This window comes from Gadus morhua, chromosome 2 (genome assembly GCF_902167405.1).
Source record: "Gadus morhua chromosome 2, gadMor3.0, whole genome shotgun sequence".
NCBI lineage: Eukaryota > Metazoa > Chordata > Actinopteri > Gadiformes > Gadidae > Gadus > Gadus morhua.
Window position 1 is genome coordinate 25,843,257 of NC_044049.1, and position 12,500 is coordinate 25,855,756.

Genomic DNA, 12,500 nt, shown 5'->3' on the forward strand with positions numbered 1-12,500 from the left:
ACCGACGCTATTACGCAACACGGGGCGGTACGAAGGCCAGAGCAGTCGAAGGGGGGCCAGGGGGCTTCACTCACCACCCGTCCACCCCCAGCTTCTGGAGCTCGGAGATGCCGAAGGACAGGGAGCCCATGAAGTCGTTGCGGCTGGTGAGGTCCCAGTCCCAGATCTCCACTGAGAGGCGCCGGTCCTTGTCGTAGTCCTTCAGGTGGCTGGGGGGGAAGACGAGACACACACGTCACGGCCTGTCCTCACCCACTCTGGTCCCTGCAAGGGCTGTATGATGGATCGTTTTAGAAAATCGAAATAACGATACCCGCATGTGCGATATTCGTATTGCTGGACGTACATATTGCAGAAAGACAAAATATCTGATGTTTTTACAATATCGTGCAGCCCTAGTCTCCGACACACACCTGCAGCTACGGTCCACATGTCAATTTAGTTGTTCGGCTTGCGTGTGTCAGGTCTGTAGAAGCGCAGACCAGCATTGAACTGAACCGTCGTGGTTGCGCCGTCGCAAAAGCACAGCATACCGTCGCAACTGTTGCTATGGTTTAACTCATAAAGTCTTTCAACTCCCTGGGGTTACACACCCACACATGCAGGGAGGTCTAACGTCTGACATTTGATAAATGGATATGCAACAACACAGTTCGCTCAGCACGTACAACTTGAAGGTCTCGTTCCAGGTGGGGTTCAGGTTGCACTTGATGGTGCGGGTCTTCTGTTTGCTCTCGCTGCGTGGGTCCGGGATGAGCTTCAGCTTCACGTAGGGGTCCGAAAAGCCGTTGGGATCCATGGGGACCAGGTTCCGGGCCTCTTTGACTGGAAGGGTCAGGGAGAGAGGGGTCCAGCATTAATACGTTCTTCACATTGCTTTGACTGTCTTACAATAAGAAAAGTATCATCTGAAGGCAATGGGCAAGAGGGTCCACTTCGCCCAAGCCATAAGTTTCATGATGCTAAACTATTTTTATCCTATTTTTATATAGCGTCTACACATTGTTTTGAATCAAACTGCAATGTAATGGCAGATAGATAGAGATGATACTTGACACGGTGATGTGTCCAATATCTACAAAACATCGAGGCATGAAGAACGGCACCCTGGGTAATAATAGAGCAGCGACTTCAGGGACCGTGTGGGGCCTGAACTGCACCAGGAGCAGTAGAAGATGACTGCATCATTGATTTCTGTGCAAAAATGGTTCAGTGTAAAACGTCCTCTCAGGTCAAGTGCTGCTGGTCGAGGTCCAATCAAATGGAATATTTCCTCCATCCATAATCATCAGCCCTTCCTGTCCCGCCAGCCCGATAGCGCTTATATCCCAGCTGTGCCTGGCCTCTGCACTCACACATACCTCAATAGGACTGCATATAGTGTGGGACATCTCACACTGTCAAAAAAAGATCTGCTGCAGAACGGATATTAGCTTGAAACTTTAGCCAATTTGAATCCACGATGTCAACTCGTCCACATCAACGTATCACTCGTAACCTTATCAACTCATCACCCACAATCATCTCAACTCATCACCGACAACAACATCAACTCATCACCAACAACCATATCTTTTTTGCCGTTTTGTTTTGGACATTGGTTCAACGTCACCGATCCCTTGAGTTTCGTTGTAGATGTGTCTTTCACTATTTCTAAGCGATACGTACATTGTCAACATGGCAACCATCATTGTTCATTCTTTTATTTTGCTTTGGTTTTAATTTCAGGTATTTTTCATTCGCTCGACATCTCTGCGTTTGACACAGGACCCACTAGTGAACACCTTGAATGACTACTAATAATCTACTAATCCAATGCTCAGGAGGATCCTGGTTCGAGTCCCGGCTCCTCCTAGCTGGGTGTCGAGGTGTCCCTGAGCGAGTCACCTCACCCTCACTGCTCTTATCGAGACGGCCGTGGCCTTGCACGCTGGACTGCCGTCTGTCTACGATCGGGTGAATGCGAGGCCATAAATGTGAGGCGCTCTGAGTGGCCACGGCTCTGAAGAGCACTATATATCAAACAGAGAGACGTAAATGGAAGGTCTGCCACAACACGGTATTATGAGCACAACATTTCAAGAGAAGATGCAATATGGCAGGTATTGACTGCTCTCGTAACATATTTATCGAACAGATAATATTTGACAGAATACTTCAAGCCAGAGGCCCGTCCATTGAACCAATGGACGGGCATTTTCTGGAATAATATCCAGAAAATCTATTAATTTCGAATAAATCAATTATGACCTAACCGTGTTGCTCTACTCCTCGTCCCTGGAAGAAGAGATCCGTCTTAAGTCTCTTCTTTGGAGTTCCTTTAGGGGTACGTGATGCCTGATAACATGGGCCAGCCTGCCATCCCTTTGAGGCCTCAACCGGGATTAGGGGCGATACAAATAAAACCGACTAGACTTGACTTGACTTGTCAAACATCAGGCATCGATGCCCTTATCTCGTCTCACCGTGACTACTACTGTCACTTCCTGCGTATACCTGTCAGGCACAGGGCCTTCTCTCCTTGTCACTGCCTGCCACTCTGAGGAGCCATTTTTTAAAAATGCTTGGGCTGCGTCCGAAGGCCATGCAGGTAGACCCCTCGGACCCTTCTTGTTTGAGCGAAAAAAACTGTGTTTAAACGCACACTGTACGTCGGGATATGGTTCAACCACGCACCCCCGCCCGTCCACTGCGCTCAAGGACTGCAACGCGGCTCCTACCTCTCTCCCCACCAGAGGACCCCAGCAGCTGCTCAGCTCAACCCTGATTGGTTTCTGCCCCGGCTCCACCATCCTGGAACACGCTCCCCGCTGACCTCAGGGCGGCAGAGACCCTGCGCATCGCGCCTGATTTCTGCGTGCATAAGCCTGGCTCTCTCCCAGGGTCGGGCGTGGATGTGCTTTATTACATTTAGGAATCACCCGCCACCTGGGTCAAATGACCACGGGTGAGACAGGCGAGCAGAAAAGTTTTTAAACCACAAATTGCAGAAAGTATAAAACTGAATTTATTGCGTTTTGTTGGCTTCGAGATTCAATGAGGAATATCTTGGCTGAGATCTTTCGTCAATAGAGTTGCTTGTGTTTTGGATTGCGTGTCGAAACAATGGTTGAGTTAAGGGTAAGGGTTACTGTTAGTCACTTTGGATAACAGCGTCAGCCATCTCGGTGATATCGAATGCAAAAAATAAGAACAGTAATAATAATATAAGCATTACTAATTATTATATTATTCATATTAACATAATGATAATAAAAACATTAATAATAATAATAATAATAATAATAATAATGAGAAAGAGTATTCTGATAATAATAATTATAATGATCATAATAATTAAAATGTGTGACCTCCTGAAAGACGTGAGACTGATGTGTGGTTAATCACCGTGTTGACGCGTGAAGGAGGTTTCAACGCTAATCCCTCTTGTGTGACCATCAGTGGACTGGGATTGTCCTGTGAGAGTGCGTGTGCGTGTGCGTGTGCGTGTGTGTGTGTGTGTGTGTGTGTGTGTGTGTGTGTGTGTGTGTGTGAGGGTGTGTATATTTGTGCGTGCGTCTAATTGTTATTTCCGTTTGAGTCTGGAGGTCACGTGTAATGAACAGAACCCATAAGATGCCGCTACAGTTTTTGGCGTAGCCACTGGAGATACACATGCACGCATTAAATTACAAACACACACATTACAGATACAAACATGCACACACATATAGGCACGCCCACACACAAATGGTCAGATTCAAACACTCCCTCACAGATACCCATGCACACACATGCAACCACACACACGTATACACTCACACACGCATGCATGCACAAACAGACACACACACACACAAACACACACACATTAAGCTGACAGCTCAATAATGTATGCATGTTATGTTGTTGTTTGGGTGACACAATAAGAGGCATTTAATACATCTATCAAATCTATTGACCATCACTGCCTAAGAGACGGTACGTGATGGGGACTTCGGCCCGTGCCCCTGTGAAGTCATTGTGTGGAAAGTGGATTAGAACGGAAAATAGTCACAGCTAAAAGGCTTCTTTGGAAAAGGTCATTGCATGATTGCAACAAAATGCAAACCCCGTTCAATATGAAGCTACAATACAAGCAGGGCAACTCAAAAGGTGAACCGTCAAGCTCAGCTGTTTTCTAATATAAGACTCATTTTCACCCCCCTCCAAAAAAGTTGGACGATGGGTGTCCTTGGTCCGATTTGGAGAACACAACTCCCTTTTCTTCTCTCTGAAACACAGTTGATATATATTCTCTCTTATATTATAAAACAGGCGCTTCTCTTCATGTTCCCCTGATCTGCACCTGAATACTCTGAGACATGTTCATACTAGCGAACTCTGGACTAGCGAACTTCCTATTAGAGAAGGTCATACTAGCGAACTTCGTATTAGCAAACTTCCTATTAGAGAAGGTCATACTAGCGAACTTCAAAAACAAACTGAATCAACAATGACAGGGTTAGGCTGATCACAATTTTATTTAAAAAGCACTCTGATTGGCGTAGGATATAGCCAATGAGGGACAGTGAATCAGAAGCATTAGGAGAGTAGAGGTAGGTTCGCTATCACTATTTGGCCAAAATACGACCTTAGCAATTATGCTATGAGGCTAACGACATCGTGTTGCACTACACCGAAATCCTGCAGGAATCCTATGAGATGTGCACATCTTTCTCGACGGCTCTCTGAATGTTGTGCCCCACACGTCCATCAGATGCCGCCCCTGCATCTAGCCGCTCTAGCAGTCAGCGGCTTCCCTATAGACGCCCAGCTCAGCTCACGCCTGCCTGCCAGCTCCTGCAGCACGCCCTCAATCCAACACGCAGACACGCACGCTTTACACTCTTGTCTACATGTTTGGGCCATGAATTATACACACACCTCGCCCACATCTTTCAGTATTCACTGGTTTCTGGCCACAGCTCTCTCTCTCTCTCTCTCTCTCTCTCTCTCTCTCTCTCTCTCTCCGCCTATACCGAATCTATTCTGTCTCTCTCCTCGCCTCGCGAAGCCCACACGTGTATGCACTTGCGCACTCAGTCACACACACACACACGCACACATACATGCCCATGCAAAACACACACAGATACACGTGCGGCCATGTGCGTGCCCACACTCACACACACACACGTCCAACACACACACACACACACACATGCAAACACACATACATGCCTATGCATAACGCACACAGACACACGTGCGGCCATGTGCGTGCCCACCCACACACACACACACACACACACAGACACACACACACACACACACACATACATGCCCGTGCACAAACACACACACACACACACACACACACACACACACACACACACACACCCCCCTGACCCACTGCAGGTTGTCACGGCGTCCTATGAGACAATTTGTCCTCCTGCCATCTCTCCCCTCAGAGTTAACCGGCGCGCGATGGTCACTTTAACCGCATCATCTAATATTCATCACCACGCTCCTCCGAGAGGAGGGGCACGGGGGGGGGGGGGGGGTAGCCCGCGCCCAGGTTAACCTCCGACGCAGCCCTCCCTAGCCTACCCACCCTGGTGTCCGTCAGAGCATGTAATGTCGCTTTAACAATTTAACGTCCTCTGAGAGAGCTCGCGCTGAGGGTCCAGGGGAAATAAAAAAGATAAATGAACAGGGGGGGGGGGGGGGGGGGGGGGCGTGGACGGTTGGGACATGCCGGGGAACATGTGAGGGGTGCGGGGCGTCCTCGGAATGGACTCTTGAGCTCAAAGTGGAACCGTCGTCTTGGACCTTTGGCGAACGTCTTGCACTACTGTTTTCGTGGCGTGTTCAGAAAAAGAGGGTGCTCTGCAACGTCGACTCTGTTGCTATTGGCGTCACCGGTCTTGGATTTGCGTCCGATTTGGACCGATGACGTCTCTCTTATGTTAGGAAATAGGCGAGAGTGACGGTTATCCTTTAAACCGTAAGTGTTATCGTAGTTAAACGATAACTTAAAGGTCTTCCTGGATGCTCTATTCAGCTGCACCTGCGCCCGTAATTTGGGGGGCGTGGCTTGGCCACTTGAGTGTAATGTGATTGGTCCGCTGATTGGCTACTTAGCCAGGACGGAAAATAGCTCCTCGCATCACCACCACCAAATCGGCTCGAAAGGACGGAAGGAAATCGATAGACTGAAATATCACGAGATTGCAATCGATTTCATGGTACGGTATTTTTTGTGATGCATAATGAAAATCTCTATATCCCTTTAATAATCTGAATTAATTTACAGATTTCTGTTGTTCATAACTTTAATACTCAGACCAATATACTGCATAAGGAAAACCAATAGCACCAGCGAATACACTACTGTCTAAACACAGAATGCTAACTCTGTGTTTATCTGTTTAACAAATAATTTGATCTCATAAAACCGCACAAAACTCATTCATTCATGTCTTGTATAGTTGAGTTTCACGCTATGGAGGTCAAATGCCTTAAAGAAAATGCTGCTCGAATGGTCATCAGACTACCTATACATGTCCTTGAGCAAGACACACACACAAACACACACACACACACACACACACACACACACACACACACACACACACACACACACACACACACACATACACACACTCACACACACCACACACAAAACCATTATAATGCTGCCAATTGTTAGCCGAGAAATAATCTTTCAGACAATAGAATGACAGCATAAGCAATCAATTTTCAGTGTTGCTGCAAATTCAACCAGTCCCTAATAGGGTTAAGAGTGGTAAGAAATAAAAAGTGGCCTGTAATTCGTTCTCTGTGCTTTGGTTGTTTTTCTTCCCCCCCTTTCTGCTCTTCAGCGCCATAAGCACAACGCTACTGGTGACTCAACATTGACCCCCTGGGGCAAGTAGTGGTACTGCAACACTCAGACCTCAGCTGTCCGTTCTGTTTTGAATATCAATTCTAAAAGATATAAGAAATGGACAGGTATGGTAAGGGAGATAGGAAATGTGGGGCTATAGTTAGAGAGACCTTTATTCAGTGTAAAAGTTTCAAACTGTTTTTTGCAATGCACATTTAATCATTTAATAATTAATCAAAACTCTTCCAACCAAAGTAACTGTATTCACCATCTGGGAAGCCAAGTCTCCCTTGGTGGTTATACTAAATGTTTGCTCTATTCTGTTATTTTCTATTTTCTGTGCATTATCTCACATGCATAGGGAGCCATTGCTAGCGGTGGTGGCATAGCAATATGGTGCTAAGCTACCGTTAGCCTCCGTGTGAGAGTTTAAACCCCTGCTAATGATTGAGATGAACCTGGGCACGTGGGAACGAATCAGCAGCAGACCCAACCCCGCCTCTACACACCTTACCGCACACACACACTGAAGACCACCACCATGCTGTCATAGTCCCACACACACACACTGAAGACCACCACCATGCTGTAATAGTCCCACACACACACTGAAGACCACCACCATGCTGTAATAGTCCCCCCCCCACACACACACACACACACACACACACACACACACACACACACACGTACACTGAAGACCCCCCACCATCAGTGTTGCCAGATTTGGCCTGATTTCAAACCCAATCGATTGGGCGGGAAATCTGGCCAATCTGGCAACAATGATGGTTCTGGAAATCTGACCCAATCTGGCAACCCTGCCTACCCTGTTTTTATAGTCATTGCTGCACATAATCCCACTATGAAACCTGACCATCAGTTGCTTAGTCATTATTTTATATATATTGTTTTTAAATCTGTTCATCAATACCTAATGAACACGAGATGTTACCTCCATTACTATGAGTATGTTCGAGTTTGTATCCACAGTGACGACAATGTTAGTCAATGGATTATTTGGTTATTTTAATTAACAAAAAAACAACCGGACAAACGCGTGAGAAAATACCAAAGATGCCCACATAAACTTGCTCAGGGATTCGTGAGGAGCCATGCTGAAGCTGTGCTTTAACCTGCTCCTAAATGACAATGCGATCAGGGGTAGTTATGTTCAAACTCCACGCTACCGTGGGGGAGTAATTGAAAACGAGCCGCTGCTGACACCTTGTGGTGAGTTGTGATTCTGCACGTTGGAGACGCAAGCTACAACACTTTGATGGAGGGAGGGCGGTATGGTGACATTTATTATCATGAAAATCAAGGGGAAAAGATATCCATAAATATCCCGAAATGATTATTAATTCAAAATGGAATATAGCACTGTCTAAAGGAGGGTGATTACATTGAGGGACATTGATATTGTAACATAATTCACACATTCATACCAACAGGCCACATATGTCCTTGGCGACTAGAGAGGCTTCATTCCCATCCTAGGGAGGGATCCTGAGCCTATATGGCGTCCGGCCCGTACAAGAAGCCATTCATTCATGTACCAATTCTAGAGATACGAGCGGCTCGGGTGTTCGACAAACCCAGACAGCGCTCAAGGCCACAAAAACAAGTGTAATTCCCGCACATAGCCACAAGAGAGCAGCATAAAGACACATACGGGTATTCAGGAGGCGGCAGTTCAGCACCATGCTTAGCCAATCAGAGCACATAACTGAGTCCACGCCTTCCCAGTATTAAAGTCCCAACACAGCGCCCAGGGGGCAGAACGCTCCAGGTGACGTATCCTTCAGAATGCCCTACTAAGTGTATATCCACGTGTGTCTATACAATTCCCCTCCTTTTGCTTCATAGAGACTAGTCCAAACTTTTACCAAATAAAGTGAGTTAAAGCGATCCTGACTCTGCAAACTTTTTCCAAAAAGAACACAGCAAATAAAACTGGGTGCCACAATAACTTAATATTTATATTTCATGATGATGTAAAAATAATAATTCTACTTTGACGTCATGCCTATTGCGGATGTTCACAGAATCACTGTAGATCACATGACATGAGGACCCCCTGACCCTCCCAGGCCACGCCCCTAAGAATGCCTCGCAATCTCACATGGAAAAGGAGAATTCTGGGTAATGTAGTAAAAGAAGACGATAGAGCAGATATGAAACAAGATAGAAGACTTGTCATTGGAAGAAGCCAATGAAACATAATAATAAAATAACAATAAAACATGTTTTATATTGGATTGAAAAAATATTCAACATTTAATAGCAATACATAAAAGTTTGTTTGCACATATTTATTTTGCATTCAGAGAAAACAAATCCTTAAAGGAGCATTTCACCGGTGGAGGCATGAATATGTATTGCAATTGGGTCCTATATGTAGTCGAATAATAAAATAAAATTCTACTTTGGTGCAGTCTTGACCGAGAAAAGGCAGAAAGTGACTTTTTGGCGCTTGTGGATTGAAGACAACAACTCCCACCATGCACAGCTTCGCTGGCGGCCACTCCCGCTGATCATCTCCGCCTATCGGACACCTCCTTGTTCCATCTACTAATGGAACAAATCAGCGTGGAGCTTGAACCGACGTCACTAGAGTAGTGACGCTTGCACAGAAGCATACGGCCGACATCTTCCTTTATTCTGGGTGGAAATAGTAACATAGTTACGCAATTAAATGCGTTTATGTAAACATTTTTAGCGAGAAATGTGCATTTTAATTTCATAATGTTCGCTCGTTGAATGTGAAGGATGTTTGGTTTGATAGTTATGACGAAGAGGGAACGCTCCATTCACTTGCATGGACAGCGTCTCTGGTTGCTAAGCAACCTCAACGTCTTGGCGGACTATCTGCTGATCAACACTACGAATGCTGGAAACACACCAGACACACCATGTGAAGTTATTTAACCCGATTATTGTTATTTATATCCGACATTATTTAATCTAACCCGATCTAAACTCTATCATGCACCCAAACACGGCGGCATTTGGGTTTCCTACCTCGGACTCCTAAATCCAGCGCAGCCACAGGCGCGTTGGCGCGTTGAACCATTTTTGTGACACACAATGATCAAGCTTCAAGTTAAGCACGTTACACGCGTTTGGTGTGGCCGTAGCCCGTGTCCACCAAAAGCGTCTTTTTATGCGGTTTCACCCAAAAAATCGGCTTCGTGTGGACGGGGCCAAGAAGGCGAACACACGTCACCAAGACGGGGAGACAGCGCCAGGCGACTTACGCCACTATCTGCCAATGGATCGTGGATGCCTGGGCTGATATAACAGTCTCAACTGTGGTCTATGCTTTCACGAAGGCAGGAATAATCACTGAACTGCCAGGCAACAGCAGCGACACTGACTCGGATAATGACGAGAGGGATCCGGGCATGTTGGATGCCGTACTCGCCCAACTGTTTAATTCGGACACACAAGAATTCGAGGGATTCGTAGACGGGGAATGAACTGAAAAAGTGAGCTTATTGTTGAGAGATATTGATATTGATGAGATATTGTTAATATGCACATTAACGTTTGAACATCGTTACCATGGGAGTGACCGGAGTTGTCAGAACGCTTAATAAAGTTTGACTTTATCTGACTGTTTTGTTGACATTCCCTTTAGCACAGCTCGGTCTGGTCGATGCATAACGCAACCCCAGTCAAACGTTTGACTGCAGTATCTTCTATTCTATGCGCCTTATAATCCGGTGCGCCCTATACATGAAAACAGTTCTAAAATAGGCCATTCATTGAAGGTGCGCTTGATAATCCGGTGTGCCGTATAGTGCGGAAAATACGGCAGCCCTCGTCTATTTCTTTCGAAATGGTGAACTTTTGCATGGAGCCATCTTCTATGTCAGATCGAGTACCCTCCGCCAATGTAGGCCTACTTCAGTTTTATCAACAGCCTCTGTTATCTTAGCTTCAGACGCTGTGGATGTTAGTTTCTGCTGGTGAAGTCCCACCCACTGGCACTGCTCTAATAGGTCTGTAGCGTCAGTGGGTCCCACCCCCTAGAGGGGGGTGGGACTAGTGGTTGTAGTCGTACGAGAATCATCCCCTCTTACACTTCCTATTTTCTTGTACGCAAAAATCGTCATATTGCGTCATAAAAAACAGGAAGTGTTGGAGATCGATACGGATCTCTCCAGTCTCTCCAGAAAATAAGGAAATGATGCTAGACCATTCAAAAATATGCGGGGGGTTCTAAAAATACAAAGCTTATGTGAAATGGGTGAAGTTGCCCTTTAACGAGTCGCGTTCAGCTTCAACATCCTGCACTGCACCTGAGCCACCACCAGAGGGCGCCAGCCGAGAACAACAGCAGCGACACGCTGTACTCACTGCTGACGGTGAGCACGTTGGTCTTGACCTCCGCAGTGATCTGGATCCGACCCCTCCTCTCGGTGTGGTCCGTGCCGCACAGGCTCGGCACGTTGGCTACACAGCGCTTATGGATGTTCATCAAACAGTCTGAGGAAACAACAAACAGATATGAACAACTTTGCAGAGCTGACGCCAGGTATGAGGACTCATCATGACATGTTCAGAAGCAGATATGATCGGAGTGTCGTGCGTGGAGTGTGCAAGGCGTGCAAACCAAAAACATTGCCTTAGGTGATCTGTTAATCGGACATAGGATTGATCCTATCAGGAGATTTAGCTGTACAAAACACGCCAGCAATATGTTTTGTAAGTGTGTTTGTGCGTGTGTGCTTGTCTATGTGTGTGTGTGTGTGTGTGTGTGTGCTTGCCCGTCTGTCTGTGTATGTGTGTGTGTGTGTGTGCTTGCTTGCATGTGTGTGTGTTTGTGTGTGCTTGTCTATGTGGGTGCTGGTCTATGTTCATGTGTCTGCTTGCCCGTGTGTGTGTGTGCGTGCGTGCGTGTGTGTGTGCGTGCGTGTGTGTGTGCGTGCCTGTGTGCGTGCGTGCGTGTGTGTGTGTGTGCGTGCGTGCGTGCGTGTGTGTGTGTGTGCGTGCCTGTGTGTGTGCGTGCGTGCCTGTGTGTGTGTGTGTGTGTGTGTGTGCTTGCCCGTCTGTCTGTGTGTGTGTGTGTGTGTGTGTGTGTGTGTGTGTGTGTGTGTGTGTGTGTGTGTGTGTGTGTGCTTGCTTGCATGCGTGTGTGTGTGTGTGTGTGTGTGTGTGTGTGTGTGTGTGTGTGTGTGTGTGTGTGTGTGTGTGTGTGTGTGTGTGTGTGTGTTTGTGTGTGCTTGTCTATGTGGGTGCTGGTCTATGTTCATGTGTCTGCTTGCCCGTGTGTGTGTGTGCGTGCGTGCGTGTGTGTGTGCGTGCGTGTGTGTGTGTGTGTGCGTGCCTGTGTGCGTGCGTGAGTGTGTGTGTGTGCGTGCGTGCGTGCGTGTGTGTGTGTGTGTGCGTGCCTGTGTGCGTGCGTGAGTGTGTGTGTGCGTGCGTGCGTGCGTGCCTGTGTGTGCGTGTGTGTGTGTGTGTGCAGGGTACCCACGGTCACATCTCATGCCCTGGTGCAGCAGCCCGTAGAGCAGGGAGCCACAGTGGTCACAGAAGGTGGGGCTGGAATAGGTGTGGATCTTAAACTTGTGCTTGGCCCTCGGGTCCTGAGAGAGCCACGGAGAGACAGACAGGAAGAACCACGTTCAGGGGTTAGAGAGTCAGC

General features: G+C 47.0%; 1 protein-coding gene across 2 annotated transcripts in view; it reads right to left on the bottom strand.

The window, feature by feature from the left end:
• The window catches only part of LOC115559555 (protein kinase C beta type), a 116,607-nt gene that overhangs the window by 52,244 nt on the left and 51,863 nt on the right, over positions 1 to 12,500 (bottom strand). For both annotated transcript variants that reach the window (XM_030378415.1, XM_030378406.1), the window contains exons 4-7: positions 12,330 to 12,441; positions 11,213 to 11,341; positions 669 to 825; positions 75 to 209 (exon numbers count right to left, since the gene is read on the bottom strand). In XM_030378415.1, coding sequence (XP_030234275.1) covers positions 75 to 209; positions 669 to 825; positions 11,213 to 11,341; positions 12,330 to 12,441 — 533 coding nt within the window. The remainder of the gene's footprint in view (positions 1 to 74; positions 210 to 668; positions 826 to 11,212; positions 11,342 to 12,329; positions 12,442 to 12,500) is intronic.